This window comes from Ascaphus truei, chromosome 1 (genome assembly GCF_040206685.1).
Source record: "Ascaphus truei isolate aAscTru1 chromosome 1, aAscTru1.hap1, whole genome shotgun sequence".
Lineage (NCBI taxonomy): Eukaryota > Metazoa > Chordata > Amphibia > Anura > Ascaphidae > Ascaphus > Ascaphus truei.
The window spans coordinates 66,531,004-66,555,506 of NC_134483.1; the positions used below are offsets into that span (position 1 = coordinate 66,531,004).

Consider the following 24,503-nt stretch of genomic DNA (forward strand, 5'->3'; position numbering starts at 1 on the left):
GTGTGCATGTCTCATTGGAACGTTGTTGAAATGCATATGCGTGTCAACACATTTAGGCACATGCGTGTATGTCTTTGAACTACAGGTAGAGGTATAATCCTGCACACCCGGATCAGTGTGATACTGTAAATCCTTCTTGGGGCTTTGGCAAGAATGACTTCTCATTCAATGTGTATTCCAAGGCTGAAAAAAAAATAGACATCCTTTTTTTTTTTTTTTCTCGACATGGGCTTAAATTTTTTGCCATTCTTACAGTACAATCAATCAATCGCTGTTTAATTCTACAGTAATGTATATTGTATTTTATGAGGTGGGTGGCATACTATAATTTTTATTTGAGGGGTGGGGGGTTCAAAACATTCTAATGACCTGTTCAAAAGATTTCTTTGAACTAATAATCCTGCATACACACCTCCCCCGTTGCCCCCCCCCCCCCCTCCCCACACACACAGCCAAAAGTATTTCTACTGCTTATTGACACCTCCCCCAAAGCCATTCATTTGTAATTGGAGATTTTGTGGCTTTGTGTAATCCTCTTGAGGCCGGGTTCACACATGCATGTGCACGTGTGAAAAGCCCTTCTTGGGGATTTGGCGAGAATTACTTCTCATTCAATGTGAATACCAAGGCTGGAAAAAAAATAGACAACCCTTTTTTCTTTTGTTTTTTGTCGACATGGGCTTAACAATTTTTGCCTTTCTTACAATCAATCAATAAATAGCTTTTTAATTCTACAATAATGTATACTGTACTTTATGAGGTGGGTGGCATACTGTCATTTTTATTTGGGGGTCAGGCGGGGGATCAAAACATTCTGATGACCTGTTCAAAATATTTATTTGAACTAATAATCCTACACACACACACACACACACACACACACACACACACACACACACACACACACACACACACACACACACACACACACACACACACACACACACACACACACACACACACACACACACACACACATAGTTAGCCTAATAAACGACTGCTTATCGACACCTCCTCCAAGAGCGATTCATTAGAGGATTAGAGGTTGAATGAATTAGAGTAGAGGTTCATTTTCAGGCTTTGTTTAACTGAGACCTCTCATTCGAAAGAGATATCCCTTTTTATTTTTTTTCCCCTCGACAAGGGCTTGCATAACACCTGGGCTGGCAAAGCTGCTGTAAACTGGAATAGTAGCACATCAACCCCCCCCCCACACACACACACACACAAAGTTCATATGTTTCTCATGAATTTAAAGAAGGAACAATTTTATTTGTGCAGGATAATCATGGAAAAATGAATAATATAAAAATACAGTAGGTTGTCGCCTCTTCCAAATTTACAATCTTTTCTTTATCTTCTTCATAATGGCTGCATTGCAGTCTGTAGTTCTTTTGTCATTGAGAGAGGGGGGATTAGTGTAAATTACTGACTGTTACTACAGTATACACACAGTACAATACTTTTGCACATGCCCCCCCCCTTTCCTGTAGTGCTGTAGCTCTGAAAAGAAAAGATAAAATTAGTGCATTAAAAGCATTGAGTATTTCACAATACTAACTACTGTCAAACTATATACAGTATAACTGTATATCTACAGTATAACTCTAACAAGTTATGTATTGGAGCACTGTGTCTTACATGCCAGTATTGGAGGGAGGGGGGGATTTCCTGCCCTTTATCTTCGCCCAGCTCCAGACATGCACATGCAAAACAGAAATAGAAATAACTGATTATACAGTACCAAGGATTAAAAACATTAAATAATGAAACTATTTAAAACAATCAACAGGTTCGTTTTTTTTTGTTAAAAACATTTTTCTATAAATTTTGAACTACAGTACACTACAATCATACAGAAAAGTTGTTCAAAATTTGGCTGACCTTCCAGGAAACAGTCCTTGTATGCCTGAAAAAGCCATTGATGGTGTCTCTCATGGTTCTCATAACATGATTGTTAACAATAATATAATGGTGCACTTCTTCAAATATTGTGTTCCTTAAATTTGCCGGCAGAGCCATCTTGGTTTTATTCCCTTCATAATTTACATTGTGGGTCCACTCGCTGTACATCTCAAAACTGACGTGGTGTTTAAAGATGTACTGGGCTAGACCAGCACTTCCGATTTTGTATTTCTCTCGTGCTGGGGCAGTTCTCTCAAGATGATGTATGGGAGCGTTACAATCCTGGGTGCTGGAGCAGGTGTGCTTCTGGCAGCGGGCAAGGGTAAGTGGTCTGGGAGGATGCTTTCCTCCTGTCATGGCCTTATCGGAGTTGTCATCACTTGACGTGGCCTTATCGGGGTTGTCATCTCTTGTCGTGACCTTACCGGAATTGCAACCAATGAAATCCAAAACCATTAAATTAAAACAGATCTGGCGGTGTGAAGGCATTGTGAAGGTGGCGTGAACGCGGGAAATGTGGCGTGAATACCGCATGGAGTACAACAGAGCACACGAAAACGGATTTGTGATTTGTTTGAATAACGGCCGCTGCATCTGTATGTGTGTAAATATATTAATAACAGGGCACTCCTCATGCTAAAATCTATAATTTTAGGTTTTGGTTAGACTAGAGATTGTCACTTTTTAGGACTTTTGTTTTTATTCTCTGTGGTTTAGGAAAGAGGCTTTCACTGAAGAAAGAGGTGCACGAAAAGGAGTTAAGAAGGTTATGGTGGTTGTAACAGATGGGGAGTCACATGACAATTTTAGATTAAACAATATTATCGCCGAATGCGATGCTGACGACATTCAAAGATTTTCTATTGCTGTGAGTATTTTATGCCTTCTAAGATTAAAGAAAAAGCAGTTTCAATTTCAAGGTAGTATGAACATACTCTGAAGAAAGGGGAATGGGAACTATATTAGGTAAGTCAGAGAAGGCAATGAATCCGGCATATAAAGGGTCAAACTAAAGAGGAAATGTCTCAGACAGTAAAACAAATCAGGAACAAACATACTGTATATAATTTTTATATACAGTGGTACTGTATGTACTGTAAGTGAAAGGAGGAAAACTAAAGTGAAAATTGTAAGGCTGAAAAGGGAACATGTAGAAGAAGACCAAGGTCAAGCAAATGTCTTTAAAATCTTTTTGCACGGTCTTCACAGCAGAAAGTGAAGGTGAGGTGTCACCTGTAAAGACCAAACATATTAATGGGATGAAGGGGGTACCAGAGCATTCACCGAGAATAAAGTCCTGATGAAACTTTCAAAACCGGACATACGGTCAGCTGAGATACTGTACATCCAGGGTTATTGAAATATAGATGCAAGCAGATTTTGGGTCACATGTAAAAACTATTTACTGTACCAATTATCCATAGGAACACATGCTAAGATTTAATAGATATTTTTTTTTTGCTTTGTCCTAATAAATTGATTTTTCTTTCGTTTAGATTCTTGGGAGCTACAACCGAGGAAATTTAAGTACAGATACATTTGTAGAAGAGATAAGATCAATTGCAAGTGAACCGAAAGAAAAGCATTTCTTTAATGTCTCAGATGAATTAGCTCTTTCAACTATTGTTGAATCTTTGGAAGAAAGGATATTTGCCATTGAAGGTAATGCTTTTAAATGTTTCAAAATGTATTTAAAAATTCAATATTTAATTAATCATCTTGATAGATATTCAATGAGTACCTATCTAGAAGAACTTTGCATAAAATCCTCAGGAATTAAACAAGTTAAATCTAAAGGATTGGTGCGAATGTCATTACAGTTTTTGAGAGAGTACTGATAGAGCTAGGAAAATAGTTGAACATAAAGAAGCAAGATCACTGCTCTAATTGCACTCAATACTCTATAATCAATGTGAAGGGATGTCAAGGGTTAAAAATTATTTTAATTAGAACTATTTAAAATAAGTACATGAAAATAAGTGGGAACATGGGACAAAAAAAAGGACTTACTAACTACTAAACTGGAATTTATCAGCCAATAGTGTGAACCTAATGCTCCCAGTTTCAAACAGGAGTGTTAGAGTAATAGACTCAGTGAGGCTTTGCACTAAGCTGTGATGACTGCGCAAAGTGGCTTTTAAGGCCGATACAGGCTGCTGCGCGATTCACTAAGCAGTGAGAACAGCACTTTATCGGATTTAAAAGGCATTTTTTTCTTGCCTGTGAAAAAAATCCGGCCGATCAGGGATAAAACAGCAAACGTGATGTTTTTTGCCAGTCAGCGGGATTCACTAAACATGGATAAGTCAATTGTGCTTTTAAAACCCGCCACAAAAACACGCCAGCAAAAGGCAGGTGCAAAAGAAGCTGGACATAGAAAAAATTATTTGTTTACCTTTTATCAGGCACACCATTCATACCCCTGAAGAAGTAGTTAATTCTACGAAACTAGTTGGATGTAACATTCTATTGCCTTATATCTGCTTACATTGGCCTTTGTCTATGTGTTGGCCTGTCCTGTTTTTATTTCATCCTGTGTGCTGTTTTGGACACTTGTGAGAGACTCTGTAAGACTGTTCAAACTTCCCTATTGAATCCACCACTGCTGTGAAGACAGCAGCAAGCTGCGTTTTAACCTCTCTGCAGAGGATACACCTGCCAAGGTACAGGAGCAGCTTCATATCGGCTAGGAAGCAGGAGCGATTTCACCGAGCCCCAGTACCAGCTGCTGAACCTGGCTGCATGAAGGGAAATCCCCTTGGGAGTGAAAAGACTGACGTCCTGCCCCAGAATCAACTGAGCTGCAGCAGCAGAGGGAAGCAAGCACCTGAATCTACAGCTAACAGCCGAGTGGTAAACAGTGTGATACACACTACATGCCTTTTACCAACCTTTTTTATGTACGCAGATATATTACCCCCTTTTTAATTCTATAATATATTGTTGAATTTGCTTCACTATTTGGCGTTGTGCGCTGTTTTCTTTTGTTTCCCTTCTCTTAGTGTGTGTGGGGTGCTGAGCCACCCCTGCGTTTACAGCTGCAGACGCCATTATCCCCAACACGGTTATGTGGCACTTATTATTTAATGTTTAACTATCTCACTGTGGGAGTTGTGGTTTAATTTTTTATACATTTTTTATCACTAAATTGATGGTATAGTCACTGCACTGTATATATTTATACATTTAAACTTTATAGGTAGTTAGGTAGTAGCGCACAGTTTTGTTTTTTGTCTACACCATTCATACAACAGGCTGGCGGGTGTCCCCGGCTGATCCCTGCGGGAGTCCGTGGCCCTCGGGTGATCCCCGCGGGAGTCCAGAGGTACGTCCGGAGGTCCCCGCTGGTCTGCGGTACCAATGTTGTGCCCCCAAAAAAGAAATAATACTTTAAAAAAAATACACCCCCCCCCCTCCGCTGTCCCCTAAGACATACAGTACAGTAATGGGCAGAATTACTATTATCCATATATGGATAATATATCTCAAGTTATCACAGCTTAGTGCAAAGCCTCAGTGAGTCTATTAATCCATATATGGATAATAGTGCATTTGCCCATTTAAAATACACTAAGCAGCATAAATAAAGTAAAAAAATCTTTCACTCACCCCTGCCAGGCTGCCACGATGAAGGCCGTCCTCATCCTCATCACCGTCCATGTCCTCCGTTGCTACAGAAGAATGAAAAAAGACAATCTAATGTCCCCTAACCCCTTAATCACCTTAGGGGTTAGAAACCGCTATAGTAATTAAGGGGTTAACCCCCCCCACTACCCATCCAGTAAGCCTAACCACCCATCCTTGGGGACAATACCCCCTTCACCCACACCCGCTACCCACAATAAAAACAATACACACAACAGCCCCACTACCCACCTCCTAGGTCCCGAATAAATGATTACCATATTTAATAAACACCAATACACAACCCACCCACCCCCTGTGCCCCCACATAAAAACATGATTTATTTTTTTACACACAGGATAAATACCACAGGTTGACGGGGGTCCCCGGTAGTCTCGATGGGTGTCTGCAGGTTCCATAGTGTCCACAGGTATTTGGGGCCTCCTGGTGGTCACCGCTAGGCTCCGTTGGCCTCCAGGTGTTCACCAGTGGGGTCCACGGGTGGTCCCCATGGTTGTCTGGGGGTCCCCAGTTTGTCCCCACAGGTTTTTGGGGGCCCTTCGGAGGTTCCCATGGGGGTATCGGGGCCCTCGGTTCTTCCCTGCAGGTGTCCTCTGTGGGTGCTCAGGTGGTACCCATGGGCATCCAGGGGTCCTCGGTTGTCTCCGTGGGTCCCCGCTGCCCTGCGGTACCAATCCTGTATGTAAAAAATAAAACATGGTCTACATTTCAATAAATACACCCTCGTCACCCCCCCACCCCCCCACCAAAACACGCAACCCAGCACGTTGACGATCCCGCTGTGCTGTTTGGAGGCAAGGTTTGCTCCGATTACTCTCCTGGGCTGCAGCTGTTCACATGCATCCATACATTGTATGCTTACAGGTTGTATACTCACCTTATTGTATGACCTGTTTTGATCCCTTTTGTGATCCTCTGCGATCATTGATCTGTGTGTTCTATGCTATTTTTTCCCCCATGCACCAGGTAGCTCTTTTTGTAGTCGTTTGTTTAGCGAGCGACGTGTTCATGTGTGTTTTATCAAAATAACTATCATCCAGAAATGGATAATAGATTATTTGCCCCTTATTAAACACATTAGCCAGCATAAATAAAATAAATAAAACCGTTCGACTTACCGCTGGCATTATGAAAAGTGTCCTCGTCAGCTTACTGCAGGGCCATGTCCTCTGTTGCCAGAAAAATACATAGCAAAATACAATCTAATGTCCCCTAACCCTTTAATCAACTTAGCGGTTAATAACCGCGAAAGTAATTAAGGGGTTTACCCATCCTCTACCACTGCCCACCCATGAGGCCTAACCACCCTCCCCAGGCAACCACCCCCACCCTTCACCCTTTTATTGGTACAGTGGGTACATCATGCCCATATAATATATATGTGGCCATATAGGGGCACTCCACCCCAGAATTGAATATTTCCAGCCCTCAACTGGTTGTTAGTGAGTGCACATAGGTTCTTTGGGTTGTATCTTCAACCATCCCCTGTCTTGCCATATAATATGGGCATGATTTACCAATATACCAAGAAATGGTGACAGAATTTAAAAAAAAAAAAGCTGTGTGTGCTGAGCACGCGCATAGTAAGTGAAACTTCTTTGTTTTTTGTCACAGAAATTTTATTTGTGATGGTGATGTTTTTAATTAAAAATCACAAAACAATTTCACTTCCAAAACACAAAAGTTTGACCACATGTTTTAGCTATTTGCACATCTATATTTATAGTAACTGAATTCTTTGTATCTGCGTGGGTCAGTCAGTGTGTGTGTGTGTGTGTGTGTGTGTGTGTGTGTGTGTGTGTGTGTGTGTGTGTGTGTGTGTGTGTGTGTGTGTGTGTGTGTGTGTGTGTGTGTGTGTGTGTCTCTGTGGTGTGTATGTCTCTCTCTGTGACCTACCCCCACCACGACATAGCTGCGGACACGGGGAACTCTGTCTGAGTCTCCTCCCCCCGGTGGACCTGTGGGCTGTGTTTCCTGCTGCAGCCAGCCCCCCAGCGGAGGTACGGGACATGGGAGGTGCTCGGCAGCGGGGGAGTAGGCACATCACTTGGGGGCGCATCACTGGGGTGTGTGTGTCAGTCAGTGAGTGAGTGTGTACGTGCGTCAGTCAGTCAGTGAGTGAGTGTGTACGTGCGTCAGTCAGTGAGTGTGTGTGTACGTGCGTCAGTCAGTGAGTGAGTGTGTATGTGCGTCAGTCAGTGAGTGTGTACGTGCGTCAGTCAGTGAGTGTGTACGTGCGTCAGTCAGTGAGTGAGTGTGTACGTGCGTCAGTCAGTGAGTGAGTGTGTACGTGCGTCAGTGAGTGAGTGTGTACGTGCGTCAGTCAGCGAGTGAGTGTGTACGTGCGTCAGTCAGTGAGTGTGTACGTGCGTCAGTCAGTGAGTGCGTGCGTACGTGCGTCAGTCAGTGAGTGCGTGCGTACGTGCGTCAGTCAGTGAGTGCGTGTGTACGTGCGTGTGTCAGTGAGTGCGTGTCTACGTGCGTCAGTCAGTGAGTGCGTGTCTACGTGCGTCAGTCAGTGAGTGCGTGTCTACGTGCGTCAGTCAGTGAGTGCGTGTGTACGTGCATCAGTCAGTGAGTGCGTGTGTACGTGCGTCAGTCAGTGAGTGCGTGTGTACGTGCGTCAGTCAGTGAGTGCGTGTGTACGTGCGTCAGTCAGTGAGTGCGTGTGTACGTGCGTCAGTCAGTGAGTGCGTGTGTACGTGCGTCAGTCAGTGAGTGCGTGTGTACGTGCGTCAGTCAGTGAGTGCGTGTGTACGTGCGTCAGTCAGTGAGTGCGTGTGTATGTGCGTCAGTCAGTGAGTGTGTGTGTGTCAGTCAGTAAGTGAATGTGTGAGTGTATGTGTCAGTCAGTGAGTGTGTGAGTGTATGTGTCAGTCAGTGAGTGAGTGTGTATGTGTGTCAGTCTGTGTGTGTGTGTGTCAGTGTATGCTTCCTGCGGTTTCTCGTCTGAGGATAGCTGGCCAGCTCCCCCGCAATGATCCTACTCAGGTGCCCCACGAGAAGCACTCCTCTCTCACCCCAATACCCTCCATCAGGCGGTTGAGTCTCCGGATGTGAAGCTGTAGCTCGGGGGGCAAGGAGGGCAGCTCCACGTCCCCCAGCCCCGGGATCCTCTTCTTGTCTGGCCAGCTGCAGTTGAGAGCCTGCAGGTCTCTGCCAGGTAGCAGCGGGAAGAGAGAGAAGGCCGGGGCCAGGAATAGGTGCGGGGAGATCGGGATCAGCAGCAGCAGCGCCCACATCACCTCAGCCGTGAAGTTCATGTTCCCCATCCACTCCTCCAGCTGCTGGTGGCCCCCTCGGCCTCCCCGGGGCTCACCGCCGTCACCAGCCCGCAGTACTGGAAGGAGCTCTGGCTCACCACGTCCCGCACCACGTCCACGGCCCCCGCGGAGAGCAGCAGCAGTTCGGCGCAGCCGCACTAATGCAGGATCTCGGCTGTGAGTAAATGTGGAGCGGGGGAGGAGGAGGAGGAGGAGGGGGGGAAAGCCGTCCTCCTCATTCACCCGGCAGCGCAAGGAGGTCTCCGAGCTGTCAGCGAGCGTCGCCATGACTACCGCGCATGTCAGCGGGCGTGGGCAGCGGCGGCAGTTAGGAACGGCGGCGACGGACGTGTGGGACGATTGGCATGCGCAGGGGGGCTCTGTCTGAGTCACCAGCCCGGCAGAGCGTGCGGCTGGGACAGAGAGCGGGCCTGGTCCAAGGAGCCGGTCAGCGGGTTGCCCCGGATGCCGCCCGTGCGCATCTCTACCTAGGGGAAATTGCGGACGTTAGGAGCGGCGCCGGCGGCTATCGCCGCCGCCGCCGCCGCTGCATGTCTGTGGCTGTGTAGAGGGAGCGCAGTCCATTAGGAGCGATTTGTGGAGCGGGTGTGATGTCAGTGTTGGGGTCGGGCTGAGCCAGAACACAGCCCGGCCTCAACTGCCAGCACTGACGTCACATCCGTTTCATTTCTGTCTCCACAATTCTTTTTTGCCCCAGTTCGAATGAGGTGCCACTAAGGAAGTTTCACTTCAAAAAGGCATAAATCAAAAACATCACATAGCAAAATCAAACACAACACATATAAAAATAGTATACAGCACATATCAAAATAAAACACAGCACGTAGCAAAATAAAGTACAGCACATAGCAAAATAAAGTACAGCACATAGCAAAATAAAGTACAGCACATAGCAAAATAAAGTACAGCACATAGCAAAATAAAGTACAGCACACAGCAAAATAAAATATAGCAAATAGCCAATTAAATAGATAACAAATGCTAATAAAACAATATAATGGCACAGTGGGTACATGATGCCCATATCATCTCTGCATCGTTTAACGATATGCAAGTCAAAGCTCAACCTAAAAGAAACAATTACAAACAAGATCCAATGCCTTTTGATTTTGATGGTCTAATTTTTTTTATTAGATTTGTCTAAAAGGTTGTCACAACAGATGTTTAAATCTCCTCCTATAATAAGTGGAAGGTGTCTCAATATCATAATTTTACTAACTGAATCTGTAAAGAACATAGGAGAATGCTTGTTTGGGGCATAAATGTTGCCGGCCATTCTTATTCTTACAATAGTGATATCACGTAATATAAATGTGCTTTCATCATCTTTATGCATTGAATGCATTGTATACAACAGTCCATTGCAGATCAGAAAAGATGCACCTCTTTTTATTCCTTCATTGGACGAGGCCCAATATTTATGTACCCATGATCTCTCCAATTTCGAATGTTCTAAATTGTTAAGGTGGGTCTCTTGCATTAGGACCAAATCTACTTTATTGATTTGTAAATGGCATAATTGCATTTTGCTCGCTTATTTGTGGAATTAATCCCCTTAACCTCCATGTAGTCATTTGTAAGTTGTTCATTGTACCTTTATTGGGGGGGAGGGGTGAGTGAGCTACTTTTGCATAGTTTAAGGGTTTTTATATAATTTTACTAATGAATGTTGAGTTTTAAGATGCAACATTTCTTCCATTCATTCTTGTTCCTTGGAGACATAACAAAAGTAATAAAAATCATAACCTATTGGCAATTCCGGATGTTTTGTTTTGGGATTGAGGTGTCATTAGGAAGCAGGAGGACATTAGGTTGTTGTATTGAGTGTGTCATGAGGGGTGGGGAGGGCCGTGTATCATGATGGCAAGTCCGGATGCTTAGTTCTGGATTTGATGCATCACTGACGCTGTGGCATCATTCCGCGTGAGCAGTGCCTATGACACGTCCACCCGGTGAGGTCAGACTCAGGGGAAGGGATAAGGATGTGATGTTGCAATGCCGGCTACAATTTAATCCATTTGGATAAGTAAGATACTGTAGGCGGCATTTGCTAAAGAGGTTTGTTCTCCGAATTTTATGCCTCAGTATGTTGCTACTCATTTTTTTCTGTTATTATTCTTTAAGATTTTACATGTTTTTGTTTTGTAAATGGTATACTTTTTTGTTATATACTTTACTAGTGTTATTTTTTTGTGTACCTTCTTTGCCAATATATTTGTACAAGACAAATCTTTTGTGAGTGCAGTGTCTTCCTGTATTTTCATTACAAAAATTAAACAGACGTGAATCTGAAAAGCAGTGAACTAGTTTGGTTACTTTTATTTTGTTTACTACTATAATAATTTCAAGAATTTCAGGGGTTTATTTTTAATGATACCCAATCAATCAGTCACTTAGCTTTCGTGACAGGGACACCTTTTCCTAATGTTTACTTATACTGATACAGTGGCCATTATTCGAACACTTCACGCGTCATGTACATCGGAATCCCGATTTGAAACCGCGGGATGAATTCCAGCCTTCCCGCACTAAGATGCAAGCGCAGCGAGTGCAGAAAAAATTATTTTAGTGTTCTGGCTTTTAAAAACATGAAATTGACACAGTAGCACAGTAGCACAGTAGCACAGTACTGTACACATTACAATTCATTCATTTTTTTGCAAACGAAGAAACAGAATCCATGAAATTCAAACAAAACATCCACAATAAGCGCAGGTGCCTGGGGCTATTGGCCACGTTCATGCGTGGGGAACAGCACAGAGCTCAAAATCGGCGCCGTGATGTGTTCGAATAATGGCCGCTGCATCAGTATCAGATGCCTGTATCACTTATTCCAATTATGTTTTAATATAATGTTACACATTTAGAACTGAACAAGGAGAAGAAGCCCTGTTAGAGAGATGTCTCCTACTGTAGGGGAGATTACCAATAAAAAAAAAAATTATGTGCATTCAGACACTTTTAAATAATCATTTCCACAAACTTTCCTCTAAGTTCACGTGATATGTTCGATATAATTTTTTCATGCCTCCCATTACCCTTTGATTTCATTTTTTTATATCTAGAATCCTTCTGACTCACTCTCAAACACCTTTAGTTAAATTAGACTAGTTACAGTATATTACAATTCTAACACTTGTTTAACATCTTTGATTAAGATGTATCAGTAACTGTGGGACTTTTTTTCATTAAACTTCAATATCACTTGTAGTGCATTTACGTTTCCCTCAACTGAATAGCCAATATAATGTGGTGAGCCGTAAAATATTTTAGGGAATAAACCCCTGACATTTTATTTCTTAAATGTATGTTTTCTTTATTCCTTAAAGTGAAGGTTCTTAAAATGTTGCATAATCAACATGCTGTGTTATCATAGGGTTCATACAATGTTATTGTGAACATATTTCCTGAATACTTTTGTGCTTCATTGTCTGTGGAATGTTTTACATAAAATGATTTTCAAATGTGTATAAATCTCAGGAGGTTTATTTATTTCCAAGTCTAAATGTTCTCGTGGGATAAGATGGATAAAAGGTTGTGGGAAATTTTTATGACATCTATAAACACAGATATGTAAGTAAATGTGTTGTTTACCATCCTATACTGAAAAAAAACCCACAAAGCTTGAATTATTTTTGCATTTATATTCACAATGCATGAAAACAGAACAAAATATACTTTCTGGCTAACATTTTCCAAAACACTCAAAATTATACCTCATATACTGTAGAATTCAACAAACTGAAATCTAACACATTTTTCATTGTTCATTTACAGTATTATTATCATGTTATATTTTATAGCTACAAGTGAAAAGCTGGCAGCATCCTTTCAAATGGAATTGTCCCAAACCGGGTTCAGTGCGCATTATTCTCAGGTAAACGATCAATTCTAAAATATGACATGAATATGTATTTTTATTTTGCTATCATTTGTAATTTGTCGAAAGTCAAGGCTTTATGGTGATTGTTTTTTTCATATAAAGATATACATTTGTAGTAGAGCGATTCAATTTCTCAGTGTGGCACTTGGAGCCGGTGGACCGCGACCGTTATCACGGCCAAGCATGATCACGGCTTAGCGCAGAGTGAATTTCCCCGAAGGATTAAAGCAGTGGGCGTCCCTGCTTCTGAATGGGACCCTTGAAGCGCTAACCCTACCAGGTCACCACCAGTCTGTAAAAGCTGCGCAGAGAGAGAAGAAAGAAGCAGCCCCTCTCTGTGTCTCCCCGCACAGCTCTTATAGCAGATTGCACAATTTTTATCATTATTTTTAGTACATAGGATTAAAGCAGGGGGTCTCTGGAGAGGAACCGCATTAATTTTAGGTCCGAGGTACCGGCCTCCATGTGGGATGCCAGTATCTCCTCCACGTGATCGGGACATTTAAACAGTCCCAAGATAATGGCACCCCATACGGAGGTCTGTATTTCGAGAAGAAGGAGGTCCCTGGACCTGAAATGAATGCAGTTAATCTCCAGAGACCCCTCCTTCATCCTATGTACTAAAAATACAAATAAACTAAAATCAATGCTTCATTACCTTACCGCTATGGTAATGAAGGAGTTATACCCTCCTGTCACCACCATCACCCCCCCCCTCCCCGCACCCTGCCGCGGGTGTCCTAAGCCCTCACACCCCTCCTCGCCCCCTCTAGACTAGTGCTCAATATGCGTATCTGCCAAATGTGGCTAAAATAAGTTTTGGGCATAAACCAAAATAAAATACACAAACTGTAATTACCATAAAAAATATAATACATTTGACACGTAAAACCATTGATTGTCACTGCTGATACTAGACCCTTTGGAGAGTCCATAATTAAACAATCAATATTAAGTTGTAATTACAAAAATACATTAATAATTAAAATACATGAATAATCCCGGTTATCCACTAAGGTAATGAAGGGGTTAACCCTCCTGCACGGGAGGCCTATCCACCCTCCCAGGGGCAACTAACCCTATAACCCTCCCCCCCTACCTCCAACAAAACCTTCCCCCACGCCCCCACACACACACACCACTACTGCACACAGATCAGGCTAATCGTGCTTTTGCCTATAGAGAAGCATAAAAACCACTTTATAAAATACAATAAAATATACATTCAATAAAATCAATGTGTACCCTGTAGTAAATGAAAGTAGCACTTACCTGTGACAGTATGAAGGCCGTCCTCGTCCTCCTCCTCAGTGGCACTAACATCAATTAAGGGCAGATGCCTAATCGTGCTTTAATGATCTACTGGCCAGTAATTAAGAGTTAACCTGTACTGCTACCCCCCGCCCCAAACCCCCCCACACACTCCGGGAGGCCTAACCACCCTCCTCGGGCAACAACCCACCTTTACCTCCAAAGGGCAACAACCCTCCCCCTTTACCTCCAAAGAACCCTTCCCCTCGGGAAGCAGCGCATCCCTGAATCTGAAATGTATGCGGTTCAGCTCTGGAGACCCCCTGCTTCAATACTGCATACTAGATATAATGAAAATAGTGTGATCTGCTGTAAGAGCTGCGCCAAGAGACAGAAAGAGAGGGACTGCTAGAGACACAAAGAGAGGAACTGCTTCTCTCTGATCTCTCTGCACAGTTCTTAGACTGGTGGTGGCCCAGTAGGATTAAAGTAGTGGAAATCCCATTCAGAAGTAGGGACACTCATTGCGTTATCCCTTCAGGGGAGCCAGCATTACTAGCCTTGTGGGCGCGGATGACAACAAGCTGGCCGCAGTCAGACTCCGTTCATTAGCAGTTTTCCTTGTGCCCAAACTGAACTTAAATAGCACTGCATCTCTATGTAAAGTATTCTTTATACGTTAAACTTATACATTTCTGAATAAATATCACCCAATACTGAAATACTCATTCTGCACAGAATGCATTAATATTAATGTATGTGGTATGAAATAGCACTTGTTTGTCCTATGCTCACTTACTGTAAATTATTTCCTTTCGAAAGCAAGATTTATATGCAGAAATTATTTTCAGATCTTAATTATCATGAACTGTAAGCTTTACTTTTGCTTAATAGGCCAAGATCAATATGAATACTGCAAATAGTAAGATATTGTAGAATTAACAGCAGTCCAACACGCGTTGTGCAAACCTTGATTCACTGCTATTTTTCTCAACGTTTAAAAAAGTTCAGAAAAGTCATGGAAAAATTGGTTGAAGGTTTGAAGTAAAAACGAGTAGTACTGTGGACGCTTCCTCAGAAGGTTACTGTTCAGTTAGTTAGGTTAAGAGGTTGTTGATGAGTCGAGCTTGGATGAGGTAATTATTTCACGTTCTTCATCTTTACTGGCTTAGAGGAAGCAGGTAAATATGAAGAGTTGGTGTTTTTTTTTATATGTTAGAGAGTTAGGTTCTGCTAGGGCCACCGTTGCAAGCAGCAGTTTCTTCTTGGGGAGTGTTGATGTTTCCTCTGCACAAGATCATGTTTTGTGCTATCAGGAAATACCACAGCATGTGTTGTTTACAGATGTCAGGGTGTTAATGATTCCAGACTAGGGCCCATGTCAAGACTATTATGAAACTCCATAATAGCTTTTGAATCAGTGCCCATGTCTATATTTCAGTTGCACTACCAGACTTTGCTACATCCAGCACCTTTGCGGCTCTATCCGCCTTAGCTAGAGCTAAGGAACCATCAGCAGGTGGTGATGTGAAGGTTCACTGCAGAAAAACAAATGGCAGGGAGGGAGTACCTGTGCCTTCGGCACTGACTTGACTGCTGGATTCTTGACAGAGTCAAAAGTAAAAGAGTATCCGCAGCACTCATAAGCAGCTGTGACACCAATAAAAGGTCATACAGAAAGCAGTTTAATGCAAATCTGATTAAGCAGAGCGTACTACACAGGGTATTGTCAGATGGCAACTACCCAGACAAATACTGTCCCAGAAACCATATACTCTGGAGGACTGGGAAAGAGGACAAACAACACACTAATCTACTGTACATACTATAAAACATGTAAAAACACAATTAAGTGCAAAAAAGTGCTACACAATGCCAGCAGGAAACATCGCAAAAAATAAATAAGGTAAACAAAGTCAAGGGGGGCGGCTATGTCTCAGGCACTTCTTGGCCCAGTCCCACAAAACATGGTACTTCCCTTTAAGAGATAAAAAAGAGTCCTGTAGCTACTGTAAAATGCAACATACTGTATGAATACTTAATCTGTAGGAAGGTGATGCAGGAAGGATCCAAAGATCATCTCATCAGCTGCTCGCTGCTCTACGTGGCATCACTATACTATCCAGCATGTAAGAGGAGACACACAATTCTAATTGTCTGCAATTACTGGTGTACTATCCCTGAAAAGGTGCTCAGGATCTCAGGCCTATTGATGACAGTCGTGTAGCCTCAGTTATTGGGGTCCAAAAAAATTATGTTTTGGAGGCGCTGCTGAGATATTGTTGTCCTTATACCTCCCTAGAATCTAAGACAAACGCTACTTGGATACACAGCACTTATAAGCACTCATATTTGGGTTGTTAAAATGGATACCCAGAGAGTGCAGAGTTGGTGCCAGGAGGTGAATATATTCTTGGAGCAAGTCCTAATATTTTGTAAAGTACCAGAGGGGACAACAGATACCCTTAAAATGCAGGTATTGCACAGTGAAAACACCAAAACGAACTTGCATAAAAGTGCGAAGTATGACGCTGACAGTGACACTTTGTGGGTGATAGAAGAAAGTAACCAATATATAGAGCTTATCCACATCCCCCCTCACCTGGGAATTCCTGGGTTGGTAGGTCCCTGGCCTGTGATGTGAACATGTTCACAGTGTTAAAGTTAAACAGGAGCTCCAGACCTCTTCCCAAAGCACAGTAATGCGTGAAACGCATTAGAGTTATGTGGCACCTGCTGTACTATTGTCCAATGTCCTATTAAACAGTTTTACCGGCTCACTGATCCAGCCCTGACTTCTTTTTGCAAGTGCGGTGCTCTGTCTTTCCAGCTGTTCGCGGTAGATTTCCACTACCTGGATGATTGTGTTCAGTAAGATCCTGGAGGAACGAGGAGCGTTTGATGAAAGTACTAGACAGACTACAAGAAGAGGGACTGAAGCTATCCCTTGATAAGTGTCAGTTCTGCAAATCGTCTGTAACATACCTCGGGCATATTCTTTCATAAAGTAGCATATCAGCAGACCATGACAATATTGAGGCGGGTCTTAGTGGTCTGGTCCGCTTAACTTCTCCTCTTTGAAGTCGTTTCTGGGATTCAGCGGGTATTCAAGAAGATTTATTAAGGGATATTCCCAAATCATAAGGCATTTGAATCAGCTGTTATAGGGATATCCTGCAACTAAGTAAAATATCTTGGCTACAGGGAGAGGGCCTGATAAAAGGGTGCACGTCCATCCATCTAAACACTTTGGTGCAAAAATAGACCAAAAGACCACACCTGGGGCTCAGAAAGATAACCGTTGTGTTTACAGCATGTCTAGACTGCTAATAGAATCAAGCACAATGTCCATTCCTTTGGCATGTTGAATCTTAAAAAAGGTATCCCAGCCAGGTCCACATAGAAATTGTGTAAATGATCAGTCTTGGGGTTACAGTTTAAGCATTTGCAAAAAATATAGTGCCTTGCTGGCTCTGCTCTATATACATTTAGAGCTTTCACAAACCAGGTACTATATACAAATAGAAATGGCACATAAATTCCTTTCAGTTAATAACTGTAGAGCCGTCCCCCTATATGATAGACGGTATCCTTGATAAAGAAAATAGGGACTCACTGTTTGTAGGAGGTAAATAAATCCAATCCGGGTCTCCTGGGCTACTGTAGGGAACCTTCGGTGTGCTGCTCGCTGGATATGCTGTAATGGAAGTAGAAAAAACGCCACGCACGACCAGAAGAAGAAAAATGCTGGAGAGAGGGTAACTAAAATTCTGGCTTTATTCACTCATGAGGTCAATTGACAGGCAAAAAAAACGGCGCCGACATGTTTTGTGCCCATGCACTTTATCAAGACTCCCTGATTATGCCTCTCCACTGTATGCATTTAAATATGCCGCGAACACAGAAGTAACCGGGACTCGCGTCACGTGACGAAATGTGCCCACCACAATTGCATCAACATGTTAGATACTAAGCACAACTGAACTAAAAAAAAAACATTTGAATAAACTTTACTCACATACAAACATTGATGAAAAGACAATCAACAAAAAATACAATCTGAAACAAATGTGTAAAGAGGAGAATGGGCACCTCAAATCTTCATTGAAAGATATGATGTATTTATAAATTGTAATGTTTTCTGCCTCATAGTATTAAATCCTCAGTACATGTACATTTCCTATAAGCAATAAGCATTTGAAAACACTAAAAAGACAAAAGTGAGGCATAGCCATCCTGACCATTAACACACGAGAAGAGAATTAAGCATATTGTATGTAACAGTGTTTCCCCCACCCTCTTGGAGATTTCCCTGTTACCAAGTGTTTGGTGCATGCGACCTGTTGGCTCACAGGATGCTGAGCGCTCCGCCAATGTTGATGGGGACGTCTGTACAGGCTTCTGGTGTACATTACCGTTGTTTATTACTGAGTACACAGCACCTCCATCTACTGCAGGCTCCAGATGTATGGAGGCAATCTCCCACAGCAGAACGTACTGCTCTCCCCCAGAAAGATTACAAACTAGGCAGGAGGAATAGATAACTGGAACCAATGTATTGCTCTTCTGCATGCACAGTATCACAGGTGTCCTGCTCAATACAGTTCTCTGCAGGTCTCCAACTTCTGGATGGTCCCTGGACTTCCACTCTGGGCCAAGGGCACCTGAAGCAGTCCTTGCTCTTCCCTGCCCCTCTAGCAGGGACAGTGGAATGGTAAGGGGAAGAGGAACAGGAGATGCCAATACACAAGCAATACTGTGTGATACCTGTCTATCTCAACGGTAGAGACACTGCCTAAATTTGGAGTTGCAGCCCCTTAAGAACAGTGGGAGGAAGGTACAAAGTCTGAACCCATGATTGGGTAGAACACAGGCCTTGTCCCACCTCCTCCCCTGTCACTCAAGGGAGCTGCCTCTGTGGGGAAAGCCCATGATTGGTCCTGTCACTGCCTGCGCTGTTACCAGGGCTTGCATGATAGGGAGAGCAGACTGTTAGCCAAACCAGGGATGACTACATGTATATAAAAATCTAATACACAATGAGTAATGGCCAATATCACTCTAAGTATATATACCAATGTATTAGTAATTGGCCATATGTTGAATGTTTTTACTCTCAACTTATACAATTCATCTAAATGTACAATCTACGATATAAATATGTGATTAGATTTATTTTGCCACATATATGGTCACATATACAGTAATGTGAAAAAGAAAGTACACCCACTTTGAATTCTATGGTTTTACATATCAGGACATAACAATCATCTGTTCCTTAGCAGGTCTTAAAATTAGGTAAATACAACCTCAGATGAACAACAACACATGACATATTACACCGTGTCATGATTTATTTAACAAAAATAAAGTCAAAATAGAGATGACATGTGTGAAAAACCAATGACACCTTATGATTCAATAGCTTGTAGAGCCACCTTTAGCAGCAGTAACTTGAAGTAATCGTTTTCTGTATAACTTTATCACTCTCTCACATCGTTGTGGAGACATTTTGGCCCATTCTTCTTTAAAACGTTGCTTCAGTTCATTGAGGTTTGTGGGAATTTGTTTATGCACAGCTCTCTTAAGGTCCAGCCACAGCATTTCAATCAGGTTGAGGTCTGGCCTTTGACTGGGCCATTGCAACACCTTGATTTTTTTTTATTTTTCAGCCATTCTGTTGTAGATTTGCTGGTGTGCTTGAGATCATTGTCCTTTTGCATGACCCAATTTCAGCCAAGCTTTAGCTGTCGGACAGATGGCCTCACATTTGACTATAGAATACTTTGTTATATAGAGGAGTTCATGTTTGACTCAATGACTGCAAGGTTCCAAGGTCCTGTGGCTGCAAAACAAGCCCACATTCTCACACCTCCACCACTGTGCTTGACAGTTGGTATCAGTTGTTTGTGCTGATATGCTGTGTTTGGTTTTCGCCAAACGTGGCTCTGTGCATTATGGCCAAACATCTTCACTTTGGTCTCGTCTGTCCATAGGACATTGTTACAGAAGTTACATAGTTACATAGTAGTTACATAGTATAGGGATGGATAGAGAAGAGTCTTCTCTGCCAGTGCTCAAAGTGGAATAAATTGCTTCTCTTTAGAAATGTTTAATAGCTATTTAGCCTAATCATCAATTTCAATTGCACCATTTGTTGTTGGAGGTTCCAGGAAAATGTATAGAGAGTAAAACTGTATTAAGGTCAACTGTGCTCATAATTGGGAGTGTGGGTAACACATAGAAAAGGGATGTCATGGGAATCTAAATAAACTAGGGACCCTGACAATTATCTAAATAATAACTCCAACAACCCTTAGAGCTAGACCATATGAATAAAATACACGACCCTTGTACATGCGGTCCTTCTGGTTCTGGAGTGCTCTTAGCCCGACATATGTGAAAGTGGAAAATCACCCTGGATAGGGGGAAAGATGGCGGTGCACAGCATGCCAACAGGTGCCTCATGCATTCCGGAAGCAGGAAATAAAGCGGAAGCTGGATGGTGATTTTCAGTGCAAAAATTTAATAAACAGCAATGAACAGCAAAGACATATTATTAAAAAGAAAAAAACATCTTGAGAAAGGACTCTGACGCGTTTCGTGCATCCACTGCACTTTGTCAAAGAGTAAATAACCTTTCTCGGGTGCTGACCTTTGACGGAGATCCTCTACCGGAAGTCCCGCCTCTCCCTCACTCATTGGTTCCTCCATGATGGTATAATGACCAATCGAGGATCATGGTGAGGTGAGTGGCAGTGCTGGCGGTGAATAGAGCTCTTCTATTGTCTATACACCCTAAAGCTAAAGTACAAACATTGAAAAAAACTTTGAAAAAACTTTATCAAGCAGAAAACTTTATCAAACAAAAAACTTTATCAAAACAACAAAAAACATTAAATCAAACAGGTCGCTGTCATCCACTCAACACATAGATATAAGTTAATGGAATTCTTTTTTTTTCTATATCTTTTCTTTATTATGGTTTAGGACCTAAAATCAATTTACTATACTGTATATAGAGTTATTCATTATAACATCATCATTACATATGAAACATGTTTCCATTGAATGGGAGATTAATTTAATATGTCCATAGATTTATATGTCTTTATTAAAATATCATCTTTTTTAAAATAGTTTTTAATTATTTTCAAGCAGGTCGTTTTTCTTCATTGACATATATAGTTATCTATGTTATACATTGTATATACATATATCTTAACTTATATCTATATGTGTTGAGTGGATGAGAGCGACCTGTTTGATTTAATGTTTTTTGTTGTTTTGATAAAGTTTTTTGTTTGATAAAGTTTTCTGCTTGATAAAGTTTTTTCAAAGTTTTTTTCAATGTTTGTACTTTAGCTATAGGGTGTATAGACAATAGAAGGGCTCTATTCACCGCCAGCACTGCCACTCACCTTACCATGCTCCTCAATTGGTCATTATACCATCATGGAGGAACCAATGAGTGAGGGATAGGCGGGACTTCCGGTAGAGGATCTCCTTCAAAGGTCAGCACCCGAGAAAGGTTATTTACTCTTTGACAAAGTGCAGTGGATGCACGAAACGCGTCAGAGTCCTTTCTCAAGATGATTTTATCTTTTTAATAATATGTCTTTGCTGTTCATTGCTGTTTATTAAATTTTTGCACTGAAAATCGCCATCCAGCTTCCACTTTACTTCCTGCTTCCGGAACGCATGAGGCACCTGTTGGTACGCTGTGCACCGCCATCTTTCCCCCTATCCAGGGTGATTTTCCACGTAGTTACATAGTAGATGAGGTTGAAAAAAGACATAGATCCATCAAGTTCAACCTATGCTAAATTTAGACAACAGATACTTTTTCCTATATCTATACTTAATTATTGATCCAGAGGAAGGCAAACAAAAAACCCCAGTGTCATATCATCCAATGATATAAGGGAAAAATAAATTCCTTCCTGACTCCAAGAATTGGCAATCGGATTAATCCCTGGATCAACATCCTTCCCATGTATTCTTATTTGGTATATCCCTGTATACCTTACCCATCTAAGAAGATGTCCAACCTTTTATTGAACAAATCTATTGTATCTGCCATCACAGTCTCCATGAGTAATGAATTCCACATTTTAACTGCCCTTACAGTAAAGAACCCTTTCCTTTGTTGCTGGTGAAATCTCCTTTCCTCCAACCTTAAGGGATAGCTCTGAGTCCTTTGTACTGCCCGTGGGATGAATAGTTCTTTTGAAAGCTCCTTGTATTGTCCCCGAATATATTTGTATATAGTTATCATATCCCTTCTTAGACGCCTCTTTTCTAATGTAAATAAATCTAATTTAGCTAGCCCCTCCTCATAAGTTAGATTGTCCATCCCCTTTATTAATTTGGTGGCTCTTCTCTGCACTCTCTCTAGTTCCATAATGTCTTTTCTTAAGATTGGTGCCCAAAATTGTACTCCATATTCAAGGTGTGGTCTTACTAATGCTTTGTAAAGGGGCATAGTTATGTTTACTTCCCTTCCATCCATTGCCCATTTGATGCAAGATCTGATCTTGTTTGCCATTGCAGCTACTGCATGAATTTGGGCACTATTGCTAAGCCTGCTGTCTACAAGCACTCCTAAATCCTTCCCCATCAAGGATTCCCCCAATATATCTCCATTTAATTTGTAATTTGCCTTTTTATTCTTGCATCCCAAATGCATAACCTTACATTTATCTGTATTAAACCTCATCTGCCATTTACCTGCCCACATTTCCAGTCTCTCCAAGTCCTTCTGAAGAGAAATTACATCCTGCTTGCTTCTATTACCTTACACAATTTAGTATCATCAGCAAAGATGGAGACTTTTCTCTCGATCCCAACCTCAAGGTCATTATTAAACAAGTTAAAAAGCAGGGGTCCCAGTACCGATCCCTGAGGTACTCCACTCATGACTTTTTAGCCCAACCTGAAAAAGTTCCATTTATGACAACCCTCTGTTGTCTGTCCTTTAACCAGTTTTCAATCCAGGTGCCTATATTATTAACAAGTCCAATTTTCTTTATTTTGTACACCAACCTCTTGTGTGAAACCGTATAAAAAGCCTTTGCAAAATCTAAGTAGATCACATCAACTGCATTACCCTGGTCTTAATTCCTACTTACCTCCTCAAAGAAACAAAAAAGGTTAGTTTGGCATGATCTATCCTTCATAAATCCATGCTAACCATTACTAAGTCTTGTGGTTTGTTCAGATGCAACTTTGCAAACCTAAGCCGTGCTGCCATGTTCTTTTTAGAGAGAAGAAGCTTTCTCCTGGCAACCCTTCCAAACAAACCATACTTGTTCAGTCTTTTTCTAATTGTACTGTCATTAACTTTAACATTTAACATGCTAACTGGGGCCTGTAGAGTCTGAGATGTACTGTAACTCTTGGGTATTTTGCAATTTCTCTGAGCATTGCACGGTCTGACCTTGGGGTGAATTTGCTGGGATGTCCACTCCTCAGAATATTGGCAATTGTCAAATGTTTTCCACTTTTGAATAATCTTTCTCACTGTAGGATGATGGACTTTAAGTTACCATCTCTCCAGCATTTTTATTCTGGTGGTGCGTCGCGTTTTTTCTACTTACAATTAAACACTTGGTGACTGGTTCAATTAAGAGTATGAGAAAGCTTTCAAGAATATGAAATTGTATTTGAAAAATACTCCTGTGTTTGCTTTCGCTGATCCTGAAAAATCCAATACTTTCCATGCTGATGCCAGTTTTGAGGTCTTGGAGCCTTGTATCAAGAACATGCTGAAGTACTGAAACCAGTTGTATTTGTGAGTAGAATTCTCTCGCCCTCCGAAAGAAATTTTCATGCTCACAAGTTGGAATTTCTAGCTCTCAAGTGGGCTGTTGAACAAATTACATGAATACCTACTGTATGTGGGGATAATTTGACATTCTTACTGATGACAACCCTTTAACTTACAGTATGTTTTGATCACTGCAAAGTTGGATGCCACTGGACATCGATGGATACCGACACTCTCCATCTACAATTTCACCCTGAAGTACCGGTTGTAACACTTGCGCTGCCCACGAGCAAGACAGGACCCCGGTACTGAGGTGGGGAAGTAGTAAACCACGCACCCACAGCAGCGGAAGCGTGCCTGGAAGGCGGATTGTCAAATGTAGCCGGGTCTGGGTTGGAGAGAGTGGGTTAGTTGATACTTGCCAAGGTCTTGAGATGGAGAGTTCAGTCCGTTAGCCGTGGTCTGGTGTTGGAGAGGTCAGAATTGTGGAAGTCCAATTTGCCATGGTCTGGGGTTGGAGAGGTTAGAATCGTAGAGCTCCGTGTAGCCGTGGTCTGGGTTGGAGATATCCGAGTCGAGTGTAAGCCGGGGTCAATATCCAGAGGGGTTCCAAAAGTCAAGCCGGGTCGATACACAAAGAGTTAATTGCAAGAGAACACAGGACAGGGAGCAAGGCACAACAGACGCAAGAGCTCAAGGCTACAACAAGTTATGCTCAGCGATGTGGGAAAGGAACAGCAGGCTATATAACAGGAACAGGAATCA

The 24,503-nt window shown here is 42.0% G+C and overlaps 1 protein-coding gene across 1 annotated transcript in view; it reads left to right on the top strand.

The window, feature by feature from the left end:
- ITGA1 (integrin subunit alpha 1) overlaps positions 1-24,503 on the top strand; it is a 193,048-nt gene that overhangs the window by 75,015 nt on the left and 93,530 nt on the right. The window contains exons 8-10 of the mRNA XM_075589078.1: positions 2,623-2,773; positions 3,402-3,567; positions 12,639-12,712. Of these exons, the coding sequence (XP_075445193.1) occupies positions 2,623-2,773; positions 3,402-3,567; positions 12,639-12,712 (391 nt within the window). The remainder of the gene's footprint in view (positions 1-2,622; positions 2,774-3,401; positions 3,568-12,638; positions 12,713-24,503) is intronic.